This window comes from Vitis riparia, chromosome 2, assembly GCF_004353265.1.
Source record: "Vitis riparia cultivar Riparia Gloire de Montpellier isolate 1030 chromosome 2, EGFV_Vit.rip_1.0, whole genome shotgun sequence".
Taxonomy (NCBI): domain Eukaryota; kingdom Viridiplantae; phylum Streptophyta; class Magnoliopsida; order Vitales; family Vitaceae; genus Vitis; species Vitis riparia.
In genome coordinates, this window is record NC_048432.1 from 6,336,606 (window position 1) to 6,362,992 (window position 26,387).

General features: G+C 38.3%; 1 protein-coding gene across 2 annotated transcripts; it reads left to right on the top strand.

Annotated features, from left to right (window-relative positions):
* The first annotated feature begins 398 nt into the window (after positions 1-398).
* LOC117932296 (CSC1-like protein At1g32090) lies at positions 399-22,564 on the top strand. Of its 2 annotated transcripts, XM_034853484.1 has the most exons (11): positions 399-901; positions 2,284-2,438; positions 5,138-5,271; positions 7,420-7,521; positions 7,721-7,843; positions 7,997-8,077; positions 8,314-8,654; positions 10,120-10,365; positions 13,726-14,050; positions 14,553-14,786; positions 22,180-22,564. In XM_034853484.1, exons 1-11 carry the CDS (start codon positions 588-590, stop codon positions 22,444-22,446), a joined length of 2,322 nt encoding a protein of 773 aa, XP_034709375.1. In that variant the 5' UTR covers positions 399-587; the 3' UTR covers positions 22,447-22,564. The 2 variants fall into 2 exon arrangements, with proteins under 2 accessions (XP_034709375.1, XP_034709383.1); XM_034853492.1 differs by lacking the exon at positions 399-901 and having other exon boundaries at positions 2,315-2,438; positions 5,137-5,271.
* Positions 22,565-26,387: the final 3,823 nt, after the last annotated feature.

A 26,387-nucleotide genomic window follows, 5' to 3' on the forward strand; every position in this document is an offset into this window, starting at 1 on the left:
GAGATCTGGAAAAATAAATACAAAAATGGAAGAAAGGAGGAGGGAGAGGCGATGATTGTGGACAGCTTTCCGCCGCAAGACGCATGTTACGGAGAAAAGACTTGTTTTATTCCTTCAAGAAACCGTTGGAAAAGGTGGAAACGCACGCATTCACTACACGACAACTTTCCAAAAGCTGCAAACCCCACCACCTCCACCCCAGCCTCTCTGTCTCTCTCTCTCTCTCCCTACCTCCTCTAAGTCCTCTCTCCCCTCTTTGAATTGAGAATTAGAGAGGATTATTGTATCACGAAACATAAACGAACGAAATAAACAACATGCCACGAGTGACGAGTGTGAGTCACTTGTTCTAAAAGAAGAATGAAAGCATGTGAGGATCGAGTTTGACACACCAAAAGGGCACCATGGCATTCTCAACTTTCCACTATCCTATAGACTACCGATAATGGCAAAAAGTAATAAACAAAATAAAGTAGCACAGCTCACGTTATTCTTTCCCTTCTGCATCTGCTATTCCTCTGCTTCTCCATTCCCATTTTCATTTCCATTCTCTCTCTCTCCTTCCTTCTCTGCACTCTTGGCGTCCAATGGCCACTCTTGAAGACATAGGGGTCTCGGCTTCCATCAACATACTTGGTGCATTTGCCTTCTTGCTGGCCTTTGCTCTCCTCAGGATTCAGCCCATCAACGACAGGGTCTATTTCCCTAAATGGTACATCTGTGGAGGAAGAGCCAGCCCAAGGCGCTCTGCGAATTTTGTGGGCAAGTTGGTCAATCTCAATTTTTGGACTTACCTCACTTTCCTGAACTGGATGCCTCAGGCTCTGAGGATGAGTGAAGCTGAGATCATTCAGCATGCCGGTCTTGACTCTGCTGTTTTCCTCAGAATTTACACTCTCGGGTATCCTCTTTCTTCTCTTCCCAAATCTTGTTGTTCCGGACAAATTGAATTATGGGGAATTCGTGTTTTCCTTATTTTTTTCTTCTCTCAGCGTTTCTGCTTCTGGGCTATGTTTGTTCCCTTTGGAATTTTGTGCTTCTTTTGGACTTGCATCCCGGGAGTTCATTTTCCTTATCTTTCTTATTTCTCAGTGTTTCTCCTACTGGGTGTTGTTTTCTCCTTTGAAATTTTGTGTTTTCTTGTGAATTTTGCATTCTGGGGAATTTGTTTATTTATCTTTCTTATTTTTCTCAGTATCCTGCTTCTGGGTGGCATTTGTTCTCTTTGCAAGTTTGTGATTTCCTGAGAGCTGGGGAATTCATTTTCCCGCTCCTCCTTATTTTATCAGTGTTTCTGCTTCTGGGTGTTCTTTGTGTTCCTCGGAAGGTTGTGTTTTTCCTTAGAATTTTCAGTCCAGGGATTTCGTTTTTGGCATCTTTCTTATTTTTCAGTGTTTTAGGTTCTGGTTGTCCTTTATGTTCTTTTTCCTAGGATTTTATGTTTTCCAGAGAATTTGAATTATGGGGAATTCCTTTTCCTTGTCTTCTTTATTTTCCCAATGTTTCTTCCTCCCTCCGAGTAGTGTTTGTCTTTCTGGAAGTTTGCATTTACACTCTGGAATTTATTTCATCCTTTTTCCTTTGGGCTTTGGTAGGTAGAGCTAGTTTGTTGATGGCTCCACAAAGCGCATCGTTTTCAAAACGGTTTTGACCTGTGAAATCGATGAAATTGAATACCAGGCCGTTTTCATATTTTTGAACGTTTTTGGTTCAAAATTCTCGTGAAAACGGATTGATCTCTACCAAAATGTTTGAAAATGATATTTGAAAACGCCCTGCCAATTGTGTTTTTCTTGTCAGCGTTTTATTTTTTTCTTTTCTTGTTGGTTTATTTCCAGAAAAACGGAAATAACATCAAAACCCATGGATGTTATAGCGTGCTTTCTTCTATCTTTTCTTATTTGCTCAGTAATTTCTACTCTTGCTGTTTCTTTTCTTTTTTTTTTTTTTTTTCAGAAAAATCTAGGCTCTCCTGCTTGACTGGCATTAAAGTCTGAGGATATGCTGTTATATTTTATAGTTTTTTTTTTTTTTGGTGTAAAGTATTTTTGGGCCTCTCTTTCTTATGCTGCAAATAGATTGGGTAAAGGTAGGAAAGAGCATTCATGAACAGTGGGTCATCTCTCTCTTTCTCTCTCATCTTTTTTATTTTTTTACTTTATTGTGTTGAAAAATGACCAATTTCTTAGCTGTGATTTTGACATTTATATTTGATGTATTTTGAAGCTTCATGGTCTATGGATAATCTTATCACCAACCAGTTTTTGGTTTGTTTTTTGCCAGATTAAAAATTTTCTTACCAGTGACTGTTCTGGCGCTCCTTATTCTTGTTCCAGTCAATGTATCTAGTGGAACATTATTTTTTCTGAGGAAAGAACTGGTTGTGAGCGATATTGATAAGCTTTCAATATCTAATGTCCGTCCTGAATCAACAAGGTAACTTTGCTTTTCTCTTAGACAAGGAGATATATTTTCAAAATGTGAAGAAACATATTTATAGCTTCCTGCCATATATGTGATTGACTTTGCTGTTGTTTCCCTTTGGTCAGACATAAATCACTGTGTTAATGAAATATAAAAACATTTCTGGATGAAATAAGATTAAAGTGAAACTACAGAAATGCATATTGGAGGATTTAGATGTAGTTTGTTAGCAAATCTTTGAGATTGGTTGACAATGTGCTTTCCCAACTGAATTAAAGAGGTTTGATCTATTCTCATTGGATGAACACAAGTTTTGAAGCACATGACTTATCTCAAGAGAACTTGGGGCAAATTTTTAATGGTGCAGACAATAATAAATTAGGAGAGGATGCAAGATTTTAATTAGAATGTTTCTTAAAGATGCTCCAAGTGGGCAAAGATAAGAAACCCTTGTCTAAAGTAGCTGTTGATGATGCAAATGGGCCATGAAAAGTGGCCTAAAAAGCCAAGCACTTGTAAGATGACGTCCTCTCAGTTGAGAGAGTGGCACTATATGGCAGAGAAAAAGAGAGAAAAGTAGTGAAGGAAGGCCAAGTGTGCAAATTCTAGACCTTGGTTTGCACCACCTTAGCATGTTTGTGCCAACACATGAAAGAAGAGGGTAACATGATTCATCAAGCTTGTCCAATCCAGCTCATAATGCCACCCCCACTGTAGATGATTCAAGGCTTAGGAACCTTTTCCCTTGGTTGTGCTCCAATTCTTAGGTTGTACAACTTATCACTTACATCATAAATGCATGTTGTCAGGGCTATTGTAACCTTGAAAGCTCCCTTAATTTGCCCTATTCTCCTTCTTGAGCTGCATTCCTTCTGTCCATGTCATTGCTAAGGTAACAAAGAGGGCATATGTTGGATTTTGTTGATTTATTAGACTCTAGCGCATTCCTTAGTTTTCCCCATTATGTTAGACACTGTATAGGAGAGATATCTATGTCCATGTTAGATTTTGTAGATTGGTTGGGTTCAAAGTAGGCGTGGGAAGGATCTACACTTTTCTTTTATCTTGTTTGCTTGGCACCCTATGTATATGCTCCTTGTATACTCTGGTTTGTCCTTGTTGTAGCTTCTTTTGTATCTCCTCTTTTTATATATTCTGAATATATCTTATGCTTATTAGGAAAAAAAAGTGCCTCGCATATGATGAAACTGAAAGAAAAGTACAAAAGTTTCAGTACTGTTAGTGCTGACTGCTTGAAGCACTGATTTTATAGGTCCAAAAACCCGTAGGTTAATTACTGATTTCACTTAATAGTTTGGTATTGCTTTCCAGATTTACCATTTCACTCTTGTGGTGACATTCTTTAGACTTGCAGTGATATTATCTCCATAGATATCAGTAACTACATATCTTTATGTACAAACCTTTCTATAAAGCTATGATAAGATTCAGCAACTTGCACGGTAAACATTATAGTAGCGAATTTCTGCGCTTACTAAGAGCAATTCTTTAGTTGTAAGTTCTCAAGCTAATTTCACTTGGAAATCTCAAGTTTTTCCCAAAGAGAGCCTTCAGATGGTTAGGGGCTAATAAAAGAGTGAATATTTATCTGTTACAGATAAAGAGACCATTTAAAGCTTTTCAATACTAAGTATTCTGTTCTTTACTTAAATAGCAACAAGCCAGCCAGTGGTTCATCTCTTTCTTCATTGTACTATGGCTGGGAGTTTATGAAAATGTGCTATTTCAGGAGGTGGGGTTGCTTACATACCCCTAGAGGTGTTCTGAGATGATATTCGTTCTTCATGTATCCCTTATTTCTGTTTATAATTTAATGGAATGCTTGTTTACTATCAAAATAAAAATGTTATATCTTGTTTAATTTTTTGAAATTCATTTCTTTACCTGTTTGACAACTAAGAAATAAAGCAGCAATTTTTGAGGGCCTCCTAGAAGGGAATGAGGAGTTCTTATGGGCTCAAGGAATTTTGACAGGTTATGCCAACCTAAGATTTGTTTTGAAACAGTTCATTTCAAGGATGTAATATCATATCCAAGATCTGAGTGTGGCTTTGAGAGAGCTGCAGTTCTTTGCTTGAGATTGAAGCTGCATTGTTTTATAGCTTTTTGAATAATTGACTTATTAGATTTATGGTTGTATTGTGTGCAACATTGAGGACATCCAGCTCATTATGGCCGGAAAATTACTTTCTGTAGAGGGCAAGATAGAAGTCAATTAATTTTGGATGTCACAGGATATGCATTTGCTCGCTTCATAGTAGCAGGACCATGGGCAAAAGTTATTTCAATTAATGACTATTTTCAATTGCTAGCTCAATGCCATTTTCAGCTATCAGCAAAAAGATGGCTCAAATACTGTGCAATATTGGCTGTTATTGACTTCATTCTGTGTCAAACATAAGTTTAATATGTGGTCAATAAATAGAAAATTTTCTACTGTTATAGATATCATTTTTTTTCCCTGATAGGAAATGAATTTAGGTGTCATTCTTATAGATGATGCTACTTTGGTCAGAATCCAGAATTTACTGTGGGATGATATTGCTCTATTGCCAATTGTAATTATAAAATGTTTAATTTACTTTTCTTCTCTCTCACCCACTTTTATCTCTCTTTTTCTGAATGAAAAAGTTATCCTGTAGATATTGTATGCTTGTCCTGTGGAAAAATTGTTAATATTTGAATTTTCAGGTTTTTTTCCACATAGGGATGGAGTATCTGTTCACGATGTGGATTTGTTACATGCTCTACAAGGAATATCATAATGTAGCATTAATGAGGTTGCATTTCTTGGCTTCACAGCACAGGCGTGTGGAACAGTTCACTGTGAGTTGAATGATGTTTGCATTACAGTACTTTGAACTTTGGTTATCTGCAATAATCTTATAAAAAATTTATATCGTGGCATCTGCTAAGAGAATACAGTGATGTGATTATTCTTTGTTCCAGTCTTCAAATATTAACTACTCAGTCAAGTGGAGTTGAGGGTCATGAAGTTTCATAATTATTACTTATGTTACATGATCTTATTTTCTATTTCCTTTCCATTCTTTCAGAGAAATTTTGGTATGCTGTTGGTTGTCTGTTTATCAATTAGAATGGATTCTTTTTGTCCTTGGATAATAAAGATTGTATATGCAGGGAAAATAGGAAGATGAGCAAGCAGTAAAGAAAAGGACCAGAACTGGAAAAATCTAGCCTGGAATATCAGGTTCTAAACCACTTCCATTATGAGTCTGGGAATGCATAAAGAAGTTGAAGATTTGCATATACAAAGATAAAAATTCAAAACCTACCTAGAGGAAGAAAAAAGAGCATCCTCTTCACCCTTTTCCATGAGTCTCCAGATAATCGAAAATCATGTTGACTTTCTGAACACTGGGCACAGAGAAGTAATATTACCTCCAAAACATTTGCACTTCTTTATCTGAGCCTTGGAATACCTAGAATGAAAAAACTTTCTGAACAAAAGAAGGAATATATATCATCCAACACTTGCAAATGAAAGCTCTCAAACAGCATCTGCAAATTGATTGTGGATGCTCAATGGAATTTGAACTAATTAGAATGCTCAGACATGGGGCAACATATTTTCCAAAAATAAGATGATCAATTACTATTACCCAAGGCAGCTTGCAATTGATTCAGTTCTAATTATATTGTCAAAATGGGCACAGTATTGGTCATGGAAGGGCATGATTGTGGTTTTGGGGACATACATGGACATTTTATTCTCTTGCAAAGACATTCATAAAACTCTCTAAATGGAGAATGCTCACATATGTTTGGAGAATGTTCTCTGATGTCAAACATTTCTTAAGGTTCTGTTCATCTTTTAGGTAAGTGAAATCTTGGTAAGGGAGTGTTTAATGTTAGATGCTGTCTGTATCACCAGGATTAACTGCCAAAAGCTCTTTCTGACTGCTAAAGTGCTTTGGATTGTGTCTACTTACAAGCTAATCAAGTTGATTCAGAATATGCACCTTTATCAAGGAGTAATTTAATCCAAGTTGAAGGCGCAAAGTTACAAGAAGTATGCCAAAAAAAGACATGGTTTGGCATGGAGAAAAAGCATGATTGAGGCCTCTAATGTACAATATGGCTCCAGATAGGACCGGATGGTAAAAAGGATTCATGTAGCCAACTCCCTCAGGGCAAAAAAATGCTGCCTTTGCATAAACTCTCCTCCTATGTCAGAGAAATTTGAAAAAATGTTAAAGAAAAATTCCAATCTAATAATTAAGTAAATGCAATATAGTAAACAAGCTAATATAATGCAAAAGTCTTACTTTCTTGCTGAAATATTATTTCATAGTGAGAAAATGGTGATCAGATAAGAGGCCTAGGGAAACACTCTTAGACATGTATTTTGTGTGTGTGTGTTTTTTTATAGGTAAAAATATATATTTATAAATTAGTAATAGGAAAAAGTACACCAAAGTACACTGGCATATACAAGGAGAACCTAAAGGAAGACATCAAAAAACCTCCCTGACTCTCAACAAGACCCCACTCAATCTACAAAATCAAACAAAGGTATTGAGCCTTCACTCAAGTACATGCTAACCCAAGCTGAAAGATTATAAAGGAACAAAAGTTTTATCTTCTAATCAGTCTAGAAAATATGCAATTCTTGTCTGCAGATCTTCCATTTTGCACTATTAAGTACTTGCGTTTTGAAATCCCCTAAAAGAAGTCCTATATATCTGGATTCCTCCTTATGCATACTGATTCAAAATGTATGATCAGTTTTAACTAAATGGCACAAAATGCTGCAGAACTTTTGTGAAAGAAAAAGAAGTATAATGCATTTTATGATGGGTTTTGTAATTTTGTATATCATATATCTTAGGTGTGAATAAGCCTAACTGCTCTAGTACTCACATTTGCTTTGATGTGTGATGAATTCAGAATTTACTGTTGTGATTTATGTTAGACAAGATTTTAGATTCTTTTACATTGATGTTTTTGTAGGTGGTGGTTAGGAATGTGCCGCATGTTTCTGGTCACTCAATATCAGATACTGTAGACCACTTCTTTCAAACAAACCACCCGAACCATTATATTGATCACCAGGTAATACAGTTCTTTTAGAACTTTCATGGGAAAAAATCCCTGTTCCATATCTGTCTTATAAAACTAGTCCAACCATAATAACTCTTATTAGGATTTATTGGATTAACTCTACATGTATGATCTTTGTGCCTGTTCTTTATCTTAAAGGACTTCATTTAGTTTTATAATCTATTCACGTTATTTAGGTACTTTTATGCAGGCTGTCTATAATGCAAACAAATATTCCAAACTTGTGAGAAAAAGAGAGAGGGTCCGAAATTGGCTGGACTATAACAAGCTTAAGTTTGAAAGACATCCAGACAGGAGGAGACCGACTACAAAGATTGTAATTCATTTAATCAACCCAAATGGTTTAAACTGCAGTAGTTTGGTATTTTTTATGTAGTTCCATGGACCATTTAATTATGCTAGTACAAATCACCTATAAACATTTGGAACTTTGGATGTGACAATCTAGAATCTTTTCATTTTTCAGATTGGATTTCTTGGGCTCTGTGGTAAAAGAGTTGATTCGATTGAGTACTACGAACAACAGATAAAGGAGATTGATAAAAGGGTAATTCACAAATGTTACTTCATCTGGAATCTATTGAATGCTGCAGTTTTTTTGGCATAGGAATCTATTGCTTCATGATGTTATCCATGAATTGTTGCACCTTTAAAAAATTTCCGTTATCTTTTTTAGGGAGATTAACTTATCTCAGTAAATCTGATGTCCTAGTATTTTTTCTTCCCTTTTGAATGTTGAGTTGCTCTAATATATGGATGCTTGATCCTTGTATTATGTGCTAGATTGCATTAGAACGCCAGAGAATTCTCAAGGACCCAAAATCTATTATGCCAGTTGCTTTTGTTTCATTTAATTCACGTTGGGGTGCTGCAGTATGTGCACAGACACAGCAAAGTAGGAATCCCACACTTTGGCTCACAAATTGGGCTCCAGAACCTCGTGATGTGTACTGGCAGAATTTGGCTATTCCATTTGTTTCTTTGAGCATCCGGAAACTTATAGTGTCACTAACGGTGTTCGCTTTGGTGTTCTTTTACATGATACCCATTGCTTTTGTGCAATCCCTTGCAAATTTGGAGGGTCTTGAAAGGGTTGCTCCTTTCCTAAGGCCAGTGATAGAATTGTAAGTGAGATTTTCATTGTCTTCAGTATTTGGTTCATGTTATCATGTTTCATTTTCAAAACAGGAGCTTATTGCTTATGGGGAAAGACTTGAGGATGTTTTACATCATGCTCTTGGTGTTGATGGTTATCTCATTTTATCATGTACTATAATACTAGAAGTCCTGGGCACACAAAATGTGTCCTTTGCCATCGATGTAAAATTATATTATGGTAAAATACCTAAGGAGCTAATCTTCATTTTAAAATAAAAGTAACATTAAGCTAGAATCCAAGCACTAACATTAAACATAAAAAATTTAACATAAACATTTCCCTAACAGTTTTAACCAAACGAAAATGAAATGAAAACCATGTAAAAAACTAAGGTGGTGTAGCTTGGATAGACTTCCTTTTTTTTGTTTGTAACTCCTATATAAATGTGTGAACTTTTATACCAAAGTAGAGACTAACCATAAATACTTAAAAACTGTTTTCCTATTAAAAAAAAAAAAAATACTTAAAAACTGTTATAAAAATTTTTAAATCCTGAGGTAGTAAAAGTTTTTGAGTACTTATATTTTTTTTTAAAACAGTTTTTAAAAGACCAATGCCTTTCTAAGATAAGTCTTTACTATTTATATAATAGTTCCTATATTTTATATAGGGCAGATTAGGTCAAGTTGGTCGCAACCCAAATTAAAAAAGCAATCAACCCAAGTCCAACCCAACCCAAAGTACTTGATCCAAATCACAACTCAACCTCATTTTTCTAAGCTTGGGTTGGTTGGATTCAACCCAAATTGGTCAAGTTGATCAGGTAGTATGATTCAAAGTCTATCCACGATGTCTTTTTAAAACTTTTTGCTATATATTTATACCAAAATTTAATTCCTAAATGGGATAAAATTTCAACATAAAAACAAAAAGGTAAAAATAAATTTATATAGCTTTATCCAAAAATGAAAAGGTATATGATATAGTTAGAATTTGATATCTTTTATTAAAAATCTAAAAAGAGAATAAATAAAATGAATATTATATATTGGACAATATAAATTATAAATATTATAAAAATATTAAATTGGGCTTGGGTTAGACTTGGATTGTCCAAACCTTAACATGAGTCCAACCCAAATTGAGTTTAGGCTTAAAACTTAACCTCAGCCCACATCTATTTTGGCTGTGGGGGTTCTTCCCATCTGAACCAGCAAGCCTGCTTTTGTTAGTAGTGTCAGAAAGGAAAAGAAAAGGGAAAAAAATGAAAAAAAAAAAAAGAAGAAAAAAACTATTAAAAAAAGTTAAAAAGAAAGGCAGAAAACTTAAAACAGGACAAGGGCCTTTAGTCCTTTCTCTACCAGGGTAAGGGCAACAAGAATATGGATGATTTTGGATTTCGCTGGAACTGCTTTATATATGTGTCTAGATATGGTGTGAATTTTTTCTCGAGTCATACTTACAACTAATTCACTGGCAATTTTGTGCAGGAAATTCATCAAATCATTCCTACAGGGTTTCCTTCCTGGTCTAGCTCTTAAAATCTTCTTGTATATTCTTCCTACAGTTATGATGATTCTGTCAAAAATTGAGGGATATATAGCATTATCAACACTAGAACGAAGGTCGTCTGCCAAATACTATTATTTTATGTTGGTGAATGTGTTCCTGGGGAGTATAGTGACAGGAACAGCTTTCGAGCAACTTCATTCATTCCTTCACCAGTCACCTACTCAGTAATGTTCCTTATCCCTATCAATGGAGCAGTGATGTTCACTTTAGAATTTTTTTTAGTCTGAGGTTCTTTGATTGTGTTGAATTGATAGTTTCCTCAAGTTTAGTTCTGCCATGGTGGCATTGGCTCAAAGACATCAAACTCAGTTAATAAAGTTCATCAGAATACCAAGTTCGTTTATTACAAAAACTGGTGCTCCTTGTTTAGTTGTTATAGTATACTGTTAGAGTGCTAGGTTTAAGACAAAAGAATGACTGTAGTTGTGTGCTTCATTATCTGGCCTTAGATTCTCTTATCCTTGTAAGGGTTATTCTAGTTTTTGTTCTTGAAGTTTGGGTTATAATCGATTTGATTTGATAATTTATATTTCATTTGGAGGTACATCCAATGATACAATTTATGTATTGTTTTCAGTTCAACTCCATGCAGAGGCTCTGAGGTTACTCGCTCATAGTTTTACCTTTTTGTCTTGTTATTAAGTTTTTTTTTTTTGGATTTTGATTGTTTTATATCTACTGTTACAGATATGTGTAGTTTTTCCTAAACAGCTCATTGTTTGAGGAATAGTAATATTTCTTTTAAATACAAATTATGGTTATATTAAAAAATTTCAATTATCGTATATTTGCAATCCAACTGCCAGTTTTTATCCATAATTCTCTGGTTTTTTTTAGAAGTAATTAAAATTGTCATACCATAAGATTTGCCAACTTTAAATTTATGTTGAATGAAAAGTGGAAATTTCCATGACATAAGTACTACATTGACTATATTTTTAGAATCATAAAATTGTGATTACATAACTTTTACTTTTCCAATTCTTTATAGGATTGACATTAGTCTTGTTAAATTTGTTTGTTTAATTAGGCAATTGGTTGTGAGAAGGATAGCTGTAAGGAATGAAGCCCTATTAGGGAGTGGTTGTGGAGGGTTCCCTAAGGGAGTAATGTTGCATGGCACAAGATCATTCTGAACATTTACAAAATACACTCTATTGGGATGCTAATATTGTTGTTAAATGATCATATCGGTGTCCTTAGAAGGCTATTACACTGGTATTTTTGTGATTTCACTTGGTATTCAATTGGTGATTGTACAAAAACTCAATTTTGGAAAGGTACTTAGCAATGTGATCTACCTCTTTATGTTCAATTCCCAAATCTCTATAGAGTGGTGAAGGAAAGCGATTCTAGTGTTTCTTCAATTTTGAGTTCAACTTCCTTTGTGTTATAGAATCTTCGCTTTTGTCCTAACCTCTTGGACCATGAAACAGAAGAACTTACTTGCCTTATGGTGACATTAGACAATGGGTATTTATCATCTACTTTTCCTGATGAGAACATTTAATCTTTGACATCCTCTAATCTATTTTTGATCAATTCTTTTTTTAAAGTCTTCATTGTCTCCACCAACTCGAATCCCTTTCAACCTACATTCTGAATCTAGAAATCTAAAACTCAAGGCTTTGACATGGCTAGTGGCATATAAGAAGGTTAATACATATGATTTATTATAGAAAAGAATACCTTATATGGCCTTCAACTAGAATGATATGTCATGTGTAAGAGAAGTGGGGAATCAATAAATCATCTTTTAATATAAATGATTTGTTACAAAAAAGGAGACCTTATGGCCTTCAACCTTGAATGATATGCCACATGTAAGAGGGGGAATCAGTAAATCATCTTTTTCTACATTGCTTTGTAGCATTAACATAGTGGCACAGACTATTTGAACATGCAAGGATTCCCTAGGTTCCATTTAAAAGTTTAGTGGAGATGGTGACTATTTCTTACTAGTTTGAAAGCCTTCCTAAAGGCAAGTCTTTATGGCGCATTTATTGTCTCTCCTTATTATGGACATATTGGTAGGAGAGGAACACATAAATTTTTAAGGTTAGAAAGAAGACTTTTTAGGGCATTAGGGGATCTATTTTATTTCTCTTCATCTTTTTGAGCATCAACTTGTGCAACATTTGAGGGTACTCGTTTTAGATAATATTGTTAGATTAAAACCTAGCGTGCAGATCTACTAGGCCATATTGGATACACTACCTATTTGGACTCCTTTTCTAGCTAAACTTTGATGGATATTTTCTGGGTAACTAGGAAGTGGGGATCATCTTAGAACATTAGTATGAGCATTCTTGTAACATGCTGGAGAGAGGCTAGCCCAAAGGTGTTAGCGTTGCTCAAAGATTTGAAGCTAGCTAAAGCTAAAGGTCTCTCCAATATTTTAGTAGAGGGAGACCCGGCAATAGTCATGTCTTAGATGAATAAGAAACAAACAGGTTGAAGGGAGTTAGATAGGTGGGTTCACCAAATCCTTTAAATTGCCTCGAAGTTGGAGTGCTATTTTTGTTGAATTCTTTATTTAACTAATCAGATTGTGAATTCGTTAACAAAGAGGGAAGCAAAACATTTGACCTCCTTTGTGGGGGATTTTCTACCTCTAGGAGGAATTGATTTTATAATTGTGTCTTCTTTCTAGTTTTTGATTAGGGATTGTAATTTTGTTAAGGGAAAGGATCTCTCCCTTCCTTGCATCTAATTATTTTTTAGCAATTAAATGTTTATTTTTGATAAAATGGAAAAAAATGTTTGTTTAATTAGTCTATTTGTTGGTTTATTTTGTTCTTTTCAAGGAACAACTTGTATTGAAAAGGCATAAGAGATAAGCAAGGGAAACTACATAGAAATGTGGGAATTAGGCTACATAGAAATGTATTCTATTCATGTTCTGAAAGGCAGTGGCTTTGCTTTCCTGCAAAAGGCTTGCATTAGATTTGGGCTGATGTAGGGAACCATGGAAATATCATTCTGAAAGCATGGCAATGGTCACCAATCTCCTCAATGAAATACATGGTAGGGGTTGCGATGATACATATACATAACAAACCAATTTGCTAGATTTCGTTCTTTTTTCCTTTTTCCTTCTTGGAAAATTAAAAGGAAAAAAGAAAAGGTTGAACATAACTGCGATATCATTTATTAGAGTGCCACAACATTTTCAACTTTAGGATAAGAACACTGTTTGATTCCACATCAAATTTATGATGCCACATCAAAGTCTAAATACCTACTATGATGTAGATATTCCCTTTCTTGACTTTGTTTCCATCTGAACAAACTGATTCAAATTTGAGAAGTTCGTTTTCTATTGGCAAATCCTAAAAATTGTAAAAATGACAGCCTTTCCAGGAAACTAATTGATTCATAGTAAAAGTAAGGGACTGAGCTTGCTTGTAAAAAACTGTTTGTCAGTGTAGCAATTCTTCCAAAATCTTCCCTTTAACTTAAGCTGATATCTGTCTCCTTTTATGTGCATGATTAATCTCTGTTGACTTTTCTCGGTACTGCAGGATCCCTAGAACCATTGGGGTGTCAATACCGATGAAGGCTACTTTCTTTATTACATATATAATGGTTGATGGATGGGCCGGCATTGCTAGTGAGATTCTTCGATTAAAGCCTTTGGTCATATTTCATCTTAAGAACATGTTCTTGGTGAAAACTGAAAGAGATAGAGAGCATGCAATGAACCCTGGGAGTGTGGATTTCCCAGAGACTATCCCAAGTCTCCAATTGTACTTCCTTCTAGGGATTGTGTATGCTGTGGTTACTCCAATCCTTCTTCCTTTTATACTTGTCTTCTTTGCCTTTGCGTACTTTATTTACCGGCATCAGGTTAGTTTCTTCACATTGCTTGATACTTTGTTTTCCACTTGATACGTGTGAGGTGCTATATTGATGCTCTGAAGCAAACAATGAAAACTTTCTCATTTTACAAAAAGAACTAATATTATAATCTGGACTTGGTTTTCATTTGCAGAATTTTCAGTGATATTTTTGGGTTATGAAAATTATTTGGTGCCAGGATTAGCTTAGAATTCAAAAAGTTGTGCATATTAAAAAGAGGCATTTAGGCATGAAATTGGCTAATAGTTCAGTAATTGTTGTCAATTGCAACATTCATGAATGATATGAAAATTATGAAATTATGCTGATAAGTTCTGCTAAAGTATGCTGAATGGAAATTTGTGCATAAATAAAAACTTATTTGTTTAGCAGACTCTCTTAATGCCTGTGGGATATTTGTTTTGCTTAAAATATTGAACTAATATATTGTCACACATTTTTGCTGGTATAAATTCTTACTTGTGATTCTGGGCATTATTTGATTGTGTAGGTCATAAATGTGTACAATCAACAATACGAGAGTGGTGCTGCATTCTGGCCACATGTTCACAGCCGCATAATAGCAAGCTTACTAATATCTCAACTTCTTTTGATGGGTCTGCTCAGCACAAAAAAAGCTGCTAATTCCACTCCATTGCTGATTGCTTTACCCATATTAACATTAACATTCCACAAGTATTGCAAGAATCGATTTGAACCTGCATTTAGAAAGTATCCTCTAGAGGTATGCTTTATTCTTTCTGAATAACTATATTTTGAAAATTATCCCGCAATCTTTTTGACAGAAATGTCTTTGTTTATGTTATGCCATCCATCTACCTATATTATAGCTTACATGAACTGAATTATTCTCATAATTTATAGATACTTTTACTTAATGTGGCTAGCCAAATTTAAGAACAACCTTTAGTCTCATACATGCCATTCCTGATATCTAGGCATAATGCTTCTGTTGGTTTGAGATAATTCTTAGGCTCATTTAATGTAGTTCTTAAATGTTTATCATTGACTTCAGATATTGGCCGTCAAGAATATTAAGGGTGTCAGCATCTCAAAATATGTTTAGTTTCATGAGCATAGTTGTTAAAGGTGCTCTTTAAGCATGCCTAGGCCAAAGGCACAATGATTCCCTAGCTATAGTGAGTTGCCTACCAAAGCACTCCTTGTTGGAGAGGCACACCTTGTCCTGTTTTTTTTTTAAAAACACTTTTTATTTTTAAAATTTCTAATTGCATATTGAAATTTTATATGATTTCATTAGTTTTCTATAGGATGTGTTTCTTTTCAATGCTTGGAATCTTGAAATTTTTTGTTTCATGGATTGGTCATGGAGCATATTTTATAAAATTGATATGTACCCTGGGTTGTACCACACTTTGCTTGTGTGTGTGCCTTATGGTGTGTCTTGCATCAAAGCCTTAGAAGACTTTTGCACCTTATGTGCTTGCTGTCAAGGACTTAGTCTTTTCCTAAGCTCTTGCGACACTTAAACAAGTCAAGACACTTGATCTTGCTAAGTCAGTCTTACTCCCAATGCCTAGCTTGTTAGGCTAAGATGCTTACGACTTGGAAGCTTTAGAAGGCATAGTAGGCAACTCTTAAAGAATGAAAACTTTTATTGCTCAAAGGAAGCTTTACAAGTGCTTTGGGAACTCACTTGCTTGGTGCCTTGGCCAAAGGAGACCTTACCTATTTATAGGCACCAATGGAACTCTTTGGAACCTTGGAGGGTTCCTTACAAATCATAAATATTCTAAAACACCCTACACCATTCTATGTACAAGCCTATGTACAAGAATATACAAAAGATCTCTAGAATTCTCTAGAAGGCCTTGGACTCCTCTCATGCCTTCCACCATAGTGCAGAGATGTGTGGACTTCTCTAGGCATCTCTAGAACCTTCCACATTCTTCCTACTAATGGCTAAGTGTAGGAGTCTTTAGAAGCTTCTTGGGCTCTATATAAACCTATGGGGAGACTCATTTGAAGCATCCTGTGACACTCTCCCCCACCTAAGCTGCAGATGTCTTTGTTGCGCCTTCCGCTCGAAACCACTCAATATGCTCCTGCAACTGCCATAGTGCATCTGTTGGCTCACAGTTAGCCTCGCTCTCTGGTAGTCCTTTCCATTTCACTAAGTACTCCATAGCAGGAGGCACACCTCGTCTCATGATGACTCGATTTGCAAAGATGTGTTTTACTTCCTTGTTATAGGAGGTCACGACCATTGTAGGTGCCTTCTTAGAAAACCCTCGGCTTGGATCATCCTTGTCTTCTTGATACGGTTTCACGTAACTTATGTGGAAGACGGGATAAATCTTCAACCTTGGTGGTAACTCAACTTTATAGGACAACTTGTTGACCTTCCCAAGTATGGGGAAGGGTCCTTCATACCTTCTCACAAGGCCCTCATGCACTGGCCTTAGCAACTTGAATTGTTGAGGAAGGAGCTTGACTAGCACCATATCTCCAGCCTTGTACTCTGTGTGACGTCGCTTCTTGTCAGCCCACTTCTTCATCTTCCTAGCGGCCTTATCCAAGTATGAGCGTGCTATGTCAGCTTGCTCGTGCCACCCTTTTGCGAACTTGAAAGCCACTGGACTTCTCCTCGTATAGCCTATTGTTAGTGTGTGAGGAGTTAATGATTGTTACCTTGTGGCTAGCTCGAACGGTATCTTGTTGGTTGCCTCACCCCTTTGCAAGTTGTATGAGAACTGGGCTATATCTAACAACTTAGCCTAACCCTTCTGGTTGGCACTTCATGAGTGCCTCAAGTAAAGCTCCAGTAAGGCATTCACCCTCTCAGTCTACCCATCTGTTTGTGGGTGAAAGCTTGTGGAGAAGTGAAGCTCCGAACCCATAAGCTTGAAAAGCTCCGTCCAAAACTTCCCAATGAAACGTAGATCGCGATCACTAATAATGTACTTAGGCAACCCCCAATACTTGACTACGTGCTTTAAGAATAGCCTTGTCGTCTCCTCCGCAGTGCAATCAGTTGGGGTTGCTATGCAGGTCGCATACTTAGAGAACTTGTCCACTACTACTATGATAGAGCCATTGTCCTCCGACTTGGGTAGCCCGATGATGAAGTCCATGGTGACGCTGTCCCATGGGCGCTCTGCTATTGGTAGTGGTTCCAACAGGCCTCTAGGCTATCGTTGCTCCACCTTGTCTTGTTGTCACACAAGACAAGTCTTCACATAGGCCTTAACTTCATCCTGTATTTGTGGCCAATAGTAGGCTGACTCAAGTAGTGCCCTTGTGCGTCGTTGCCCAGGGTGCCCAACCCACTTGGTGTCATGACACTCCTTAATCAGATTCCGCCTTATGGTCCCCCACTTAGGCACGTAGAGTCGTCTTCCCTTAGTGTAAAGTAGGTCGTCCTCTACCCAAAACCACTTAGTTTTCCCTTCATGAGCCAGGGTGATGAGGCTCTTAGCCACTAGATAATGTTGCAGCCCCTCCCTTAGAAGATCCATTATGTCTCCTTGAGGCTGGCTCGTCATGGATGCTAGTTCTGCCTTACGGCTTAGGGTGTCGGCCACATGATTAGCGCTTCCTAGGTTATACTCTAGCGTATAGTCGAACTCAGCTAGGAAGTCTTGCCACCTAGCTTGCTTAGGACTTAGCTTCTTTTGTGTTTGAAAGTAGCTAGTGGCAACATTGTCGGTCTTCACTATGAAGTGAGACCCTAGAAGATAGTGCCTCCAGGTGCTCAAGCAATGGATGATGGTGGTCATCTCCTTTTCTTGCACTGTGTAGCGTCTCTCTATGTCATTTAGCTTGCGACTCTCGAAGGCGATCGAATGCCTATCCTACATAAGGACTCCCCCAATAGCTAAGTTTGAGGCGTCTGTGTGTACCTCAAAAACTTTGGTGTAGTTAGGTAGTGCCAACACTGGCTCCTCAGTCACAACCTTCTTTAGATCTTCAAAGGCTTGTTGTCACCTTCCATCCCACTCCCATGCCTTGTTCTTCTTGAGAAGATTAGTGAGTGGAGCTGCCCTTGTGATGTAACCCTTGATGAACCACTGGTAATAGTTAACCAAGCCAAGGAAAGACCTTAGTTGAGTTACCTTAATAGGTGGATCCCATTCCTAAATGGCCTTCACCTTGCTGTCATCCATCATCAACTTGCCATCTTTGATGCGATGTCCTAGGAAGCTCACTTCTTCCTTGGCAAAGGAGCACTTCTCCTTCTTTACGTATAACTCGTTCTGCCTTAGGATCTTGAAGACCTTCCTTAGATGCTCTACATGCTCCTTCAGGGTGTTACTGTAGATGACCGTCATCCAAGTACACCACCACGAACTTGTCTAAATATGGGTGGAAGATCTTATTCATGAGCGTGTAGAACGTCATTGGGGCATTGGTGAGGCCGAAGGGCATCACTAGGAACTCGTATGAGCCATACCTGGTCACACATGTAGTCTTCGGCTTATCCCCCTCCATAATCCTTACTTAGTAGTAACCCAACCTCAAGTCTAGCTTCGTGAAGTATCTCGCCCTACCAAGTTGATTGAACAAGTTGGCGATAAGTGGAATAGGGTACTTGTTCTTTATTGTCACCTTGTTGAGTGCCCGATAGTCGATGCACAGCCGTAGGGACCCATCATGCTTTTTCTAAAACAAGATCGGCGCACCATAGGGAGCCTTGGATGGTTGGATGAACCATGCGTTCAACAACTCCTTAAGTTGTCTCCTTAGCTCCTCCAGCTCGGGTGATGCCATTTTGTATGGCCCCATAGTGAGGGGCTTAGCTCCCGGCTCCAACTCAATCTTGTGATCCTCCTCTCTTCTAGGAGGGAGTCTCTTAGGCAACTCGGGCGGCATCACGTCCTTGAACTCATCAAGGACTCCCTTGATTTCCTTAAGCATGGGTTCTCCCGACCCATCATCCTTTTCTTCCTTAAGGGTGGCAAGGTAGGTCACCTCTTTCCTCTTTAACCCCTTCTTTATTTGCATAGCCGATAACATAAGGGTCTTGGGCGAACCTTCGGTGATTGTAGGGACCATGCATGACTTCTCCTCCTCTAGGATAGCCATTGAGCGTAGGAAGGGTAGTGGCACGACCTTGACCTTCTGTAGGAAGTCCATCCCTAGTACCATCTTGAAGTCGTCCATGAGTGCCACTGTGAAGTCAACCCTTCCTTCCTAAGAGCCCATGTGCATAGCCACCCTACGAGCTACTCCGTGTGATGGCTTGGTAGCTGAATTAACTACCCTGAGCCAACCTCCTTCCTTGGATGCTTAGAGCTTTAGCCTCTTTTCCTCATCCTCCTAGACAAAGTTATGAGTGGCACCAGTGTCCACTAGGGCCTTGGTGGCCATTTCATTTACAAGGGCCTCTACATACATTAGCCATTTGCTTTGAGGCATCTTAGGCACAGGCTTGGCCTTAAGGGCGTTTAGGAGTTGTAATGATCCCACATGAGCATTACCCTCCTTCTCTTTTTCCTCGATCATAACATTTAGGGCTTTTCTCTTGGGGTAATCTCGCGCCCAGTGTGGCTTATCACATAGGAAGCAATTGGTCCTGGGCGTGAACTCCTTTCGTTTATCTTTGTCCTTACCATCCTTGCCACTAGAGGTCTTACTTGATCCTTCTTTAGGAGTGTACCCCCTTGATCCCTTGTCTCCCCCACCTTTGGCATGATTACCCTTGGACCGTGGCTTGGGCTTGGAGGAGTCTTCCCTTTTATATTCCACCAAGGACTTTGCTACTGCCATGGTCGTGGCTAGGTCTTAAACACCACATCTCTTCAACTTTTGCTCGGCCCAGCTTTGCAAGTTGTCCATGAAGTTGAACAGTAGCTCCTCCTCGGACATGTTGGGTATCTCAAGCATAAATTTGGAGAACTCTTTAACATACTCACGGATTGAGCCCGTGTGCTTGAGACGCTTCATATTTTTCCTTGCTAGGTAAGCCACATCCTCAGGGTAGAATTGCCTTTTGATTTCTCGCTTAAAGGCATCCTATGTGTCTATGATGCACGTCCTTTTTTCTATATCGGTAAACCTTCGACGCCACCATAGAGTAGCATTATCAGTGAGGTAGAGGGTTACTGTACGTACCTTAGTTGTTTCATCCGTCAGTGCGATAGCCTCAAAGTAGCACTCCACGTGCCACAAGAAGTTTTCTAGCTCCTTAGGATCCCTCTTGCCACTGAACGTGTGTGGCTTGGGCACCTCCACCCTTGGTGCCTCATGAGTGGCCATGACTCGTGCTGATACAACAATCTTATAGATGGCCAGCTCTTGTCAAATCTCCTGGTCTCGGGCCTCCATGCGCGTAGCCAAGGCCTCCACCCTTGACTCCATACTAGCGAACATGCTCATGACCTTGTCTTGGAAGGACATGAACTCCTTGTGTGACACCGGTTGAAATTGTGAGCCTAGCACCCCTTCACGAAGGTCTTGAATTTGCTCCCTTAGATCCTCTAAGCCCTTCTCCATGCCTTGCTCAATCAAGTCCACCCCCTTCTCGGGTGTTTACCATGGCTAGCTCCACTTTGGCTAGCCTTGCCTCCATGTTGGCTATGGCATCACGAGATTTATCCTTCCTGCCCCTACCTCGTGCAGTAGGCTCGATCTTCCTCCTATGGGTTTGCTCGCTAGTCTTCTCCACGTTGGAGCCCAACATGCTTTCTTTACTATGCCCGCTTCGTAGCCGTGCTCTAATACCAATTGTCACAGACTTAGTCTTTTCCTAAGCTTGTGCGGCACTTAGACAAGTCAAGATAGTTGATGTTGCTAAGTCAACCTTACTCCCAATGCCTAGCTTGCTAGGCTAAGATGGTCACGACTTGGAAGCTTAGAAGGCGTAGTAGACAACTCTTAAAGAATGAAAACTTTTATTGCTCAAAGGAAGCTTTACAAGTGCTTTGGGAACTCACTTGCTTGGTGCCTTGGCCAAATGAGGCCTCACCTATTTATATGCACCAATGGAACTCTCTGGAACCTTGGAGGGTTCCTTACAAATCAAGAATATTTTAGAACACCCTACACCATTCCATATACAAGCCTATGTACAAGAATACACAAGAGATCTCTAGAATTCTCTAGAAAGCCTTGGACTACTCTCATACCTTCCACCATAGTGTAGAGATGTGTGGACTTCTCTAGGCATCTTTAGAACCTTCCACACTCTTCCTACTAATGGCTAAGTGTAGGAGTCTCTAGAAGCTTCCTGGGCTCTATATAAACCCATGGGGAGGCTCATTTGAAGCATCCTATGACATTACACCCTTCAAGACTATGTTCACAAGTAGCTTCTTAAATGTAATAGAACACCAAACTTTATATTGGGAAAATGGTTTTTTTATGAGACATTTTAGCTTCTAGAAATCAGTCTTTTTTCCTTTTTCTCCTAATTGCTGGGGGGAAAAGCGGAACATGCATTTGTTGTATCTCTGAACATAGTAAACACTCAAAGATATTTTAGTAATACATCCATGATCCAACTGCCAACACTTGCCTCTAGGACTGCATTTGGTGCAGCAGCCTTCTTATACTTGTAGAAAGGAGTTCTAGACCTTAAAAACCCATTTGGACAATACCCTGATCTGTGATGGAGCTGGAAGTTCTGTGGAAGCATGTACAAGAATGAAGTGCTGGGTTGTTCTCAAACTGTGCTCTCAGGAAGGTGGATGAAGCTGTTTGTGATGTTCTGAGAAGAGAGCGAGATAGCTCTGTCAAATGCATTCTAATTCTTCATGAGGTGTTTAGATGTCCATCCTAACTATTTGTGCTGTCATTGTTTTTCAGTAATGGTCCCACTTGTGTGCATAAGTGGTGATCAGTACACAATGAATTGTTTCAAATCCCATAAAACATCCTCCTTCCTATATAGGCACTTTCCTAAGTTTGCCCCTAGCTTGCTTGTAGTTGAATGTGACCGTATTCGACCCACATTCAAAGGGATCAAAGTGCTTCTTTAATCTAGATCACTTGTCTATGGTAGAAGCTCTGGTGCATACACATTGCTCAAGGCAGGTGCTAATCTGTTAATCTATTTGTATTGAATAAATTTCAACATGCTTTATCCTCTATATTTTTTAAGTTCGTTGGCTTTTAGAAGTTATCGTTTTATGCATTCTTTCACTTTTGTTTTTCAGGAAGCCATGGCAAAGGACACAATGGAACGGACTACAGAACCCAACCTCAACATAAAAGCCTACTTGGCTGATGCATACCTGCACCCAATTTTCCAATCTTTTAAGGAAGAGGAGTTGGTTGAAGTTAGGGTAGACAAAAATCAAACTCACATCCCCAGTCCTTCAGAAAGCGTGGTCAGTTCCCCATCCCCGCCTCATTATGCCTATCATTATGAAGTCCAGCCTCCACCTCATTATGTACATCATTATCATGAAGCTGAGCCCTGAATTAATTAATATTGGTATAGAGTTGCTTATAGAAAACACTAATCAGTTTTTCCTGTTATTTGACTTTTTAACTGGTGAGATTATTTCCCTTGTGTAATTGTAATTTCCAGTGTGCATATGCCTGAGTTCTCATATCCAAAGTGGCATGTAAAATTCTGAAAAAACAGAATTGAAAGTTTTTCACAAAAATACAAAAGAAATGGCAAGGCCGTGGATGAGAAACTCAGAAAATGCCTGAATTAGAGATGAAGAATTTGTTCCAATAGTTCAAAGTCAATCCGTAAACAAGAAATATAAGTTGACAAGTGGGGGAGCCCCTTGGAAACTTTGACAGTCTCTCTCAAGAATCGACTCCTGGGTGGTTGTGTAGAGCTCCAACACTCGACCATTTTTCAGCAGATAACATATTATGATTTCAAGCCTATCATCTTTCCCACTAAAATTTTTAATCTCAATTTGCTTGACGGGCAACGCCAGACAAGTTGTCACGTACCGCAGCACAATGAAATTTTTGGCTGGATGATGGGGATTGCTGCTAGTCAAATGTGCATTCACAAGGATGAGAAGTTGTAGATTAGGTGACCTCTAGAGAAAGTGTTCCACCCATCCCCAACAATAGTAGTTGCAGTACTTGAGCTCCAATTTAGTCACATTTGGGAATATAGGGAGATTATTGTAATCAGCATCACCACTCGGATACTGCCATGCACCACATGTAAATGTATAGTACGAATCAGCTTCATTTAATAATGGATAATAATATGATATTTAATTTAGTTAAGCAGTATATATATATATATATATATATATATATATATATATACACACACATGGATGCATGCCTAGTTGCAGAACTGATCCATGTATTGACGGAGGCACTACTCAGAGGTCTGCGCCATCTTAGATGGAAACTTGACATGCATGAGATATCGCTGAGATTGTAACACCAAAACACTACTACATCCTATTTATAGTCTGTTCATTCCTTGCTGAAGTTGTGCACCCAAAGCAAGGGTTTTTGGCTATTAAATCCTAGAGGTAGGTAGCTACTTCCCTTATGCACTGAGTTTTGATACCTAAAAGGACGGACCTGCTTTAAGGACGGTAATTTTCACGCCTCAGCCTAATCCAATATAAGTGTCCTCTTTCAATTTTTTCCCCATTTGTTTGTTTTGGGCTTGGTCAATTCTTGCTTAGTCCCTTTTTTCGAGACCTATTTTTCTAACAAAGAAGAGGCTTGCTTGAACCTGATTCTTCTTAGACATCCTCATCCTCATCCTCAAAGACGAGTAGGGGAGGAAGCTTAGACGTATCTCCATTTTGTTGATAGAATGTTGCATCTCACTACAATTTTTGTTGGAAGAAACGAAAGGATATGTCAGAGAAGTGCATCCAGTAGATTGTTGATACTATCTCTACTTTCTCTGTCTCCTGAATCTACTACTTGTATCACCTCCTCATTCTTGTTCCAAATTCAAAACCAACATTATTATATATTCAAAATGATAAATTTGTTTAGAAAACAAAAAACAACATCCAATCAACCTCATGGCACATGGATGGTGCAGTTATTCATAGATGGCTTTGTCATCGCACTTCCAATGTGTTTGCAATCAAGGATTTCAATGGAAAAGAAAAGAAAATATTCTAATGTTTTCAAAAGAAAAATATAGATGGTGGACTTTACAATCCTTATTATTCTCAGAGGGATTTAAAGACATTTATGCTAATTGTCATAGACACAAAAACTCCTATATAATTTTTCGTGTCTGTGCGGGACTTAGATACCCCTTTAAGCCAACCTTCTAAAAACCACACAAGATTAGAACAAGAAAACCCACACAAGGCACACAACAAATTACAAGGCATCGATCCCAACTTGTATTTTATTTCTTTATTAAATAAGAATACAAGACATGGTTCTCAGCAAGACTCTCATAATAGCACTGGTGAGTTCATACTCTCTAAATCTCTCCATCTAGATCTCACATTAGGCGGCTTTCCAACCTTTTCTATTTATAGAGTAGCAATACCCACTCCTTGTTGGACTAGGAGTACACATCCTAGTTCTACTAGGATGTTTTCTAATAGGCTATAGCACTAACCACTCCTACTAAAACTTAGAGTCCTAAACTTACTAAAACTATAATTACAATAGGAATAAGACTCCTACTCATACTCAACTTGTAATCCCACTTCGAGTCCATCTCTTATGTGTTGTTACATGAGCTTATATAAGAAGCTATTGTGTGTGCCAAGCCCTTTTCTTGGTCTGCACGTCTGAGTCTCATCCATGTCAAGGCAACTAGCCATCTTTATGCCCACACCCCATGATGTTGTGCGCATAGGTTGCATCACACCTTGGTCTCCTTACCCATGGTTGCACGCTTTGGCAAGGATCACTACCACCCTTTGCTCATGGCTAAAGCCCACACCTCTTCCTATTGTTACGATGACACCATGCCATATCTTAATATCTCTTGGTGCAACAACGAGTCATGGCATTGCACCCATGACTCCTTATCCATGCACAAGGCATTGCATCCTCATGTGTTTTTTGTTGCTGCTACATTTTCATACCTTTAAGCAACATACCATGGCATTGCACCCTTGTGCGCATTGTCAGGAGGGGAGTCCACTTCATGCTCTATGCTATTGCGGTGATGGGTTGCACACCACTACATGTCTTGGAGCTCATGTGTAGGTGCCAACAAGGTTTGCCTTTTGTACCTTACTCATGTCGGAGGCCTTGCACCGAGCCCCCCTTGGTGTGGCCACACTTATGCCACCTTGAGCTACCCCCTTAAAGAGCATTTCAAAATGTTTTAGAAGTTTCTAGAGAAGTCATCACCTATGCTTGAGGAGGAATAATGGAGTTATTAAATAATTTTAACAATATAGAAATTCCTATAAACCCTCTTGTTGCTTGCGTGTGCGCCCTATGCGCACGACTTGTTGTGCATGCGTCCCATACGTGTGTGCACTTACCATGTGCGAGTCCCATGCATGTGGCCTGTGCTCGATGCTCGTGCACCTGGTGTGTGGCCTATGCACAACCCATGTGTGTGCCTCATGCATAACCCATGCATACACCCCATGTGGGGGCTTATGCACAGTCCATGTGTGTGTGCAACCTATGCACACCCACCTAAGTGTTGCAACCCTTTGCCCATCCGATGCCACAAACCCGTTCCCACCTTGTCTCTTTCACCCATGCATACACCCCATGTGGGGGCTTATGCACAGTCCATGTGTGTGTGCAACCTATGCACACCCACCTAAGTGCTGCAACCCTTTGCCCATCCGATGCCACAAACCCGTTACCACCTTGTCTCTTTCCTCAGAGCGAGCTCCCCTATGGGTGCAAGGTGCCCACCCATGACGCCCTTAATGGCCTTAGTGTTCGAGTAAGGGTGCGGGTGCTAACACTAGTCACAATGTTAATGCACCAAGCATGTGAAAAAATTTATTATAAGAAATTATTACTTTTACATGAATACGGAAAGAACATGAGTGAAAAAGATAAAGGGAAATAAAGTTTGACAAAAGAACCTAGACTTGTTAGGGAAGAAAGAAAAAAAAAAGTAATTCAAAACCTAATTTATAAAATTAGGTGGTTATTCTTTTCGTTGTGATTTAGAAAAAGGAAAAGGAAAAATTTTAAAATATAATAAGAATAATCTTTTAATAAAAAAACTACCACACATATCTAACTCAAAATAATATTAATCTAGGATGAAAAATATACAAAAACAAGCACAATTTTCGTACAACTTCAAAGAAAAGAAAAGTATTAAAAATACATAAAGGTAAAAGAGATATGGAATTTCAAATAAAGAAAGAAAATTGAAATTAAAAGTGTAATAAAAATATGATAATGGTAGTAACAAAGTTTCCATTTTTCCACTCTCTTTTTTCATCGAAAAGAATATTAAAAATAG

Bases quoted from the DNA above. Each gene is read 5' to 3' on its own strand.
- LOC117932296 (XM_034853484.1), top strand. From the start codon at position 588: ATGGCCACTCTTGAAGACATAGGGGTCTCGGCTTCCATCAACATACTT. The intron at 8,655-10,119 runs GTAAGTGAGATT...AATTTTGTGCAG, and splicing joins CTAAGGCCAGTGATAGAATT to GAAATTCATCAAATCATTCC. The intron at 10,366-13,725 runs GTAATGTTCCTT...TCGGTACTGCAG, and splicing joins CTTCACCAGTCACCTACTCA to GATCCCTAGAACCATTGGGG.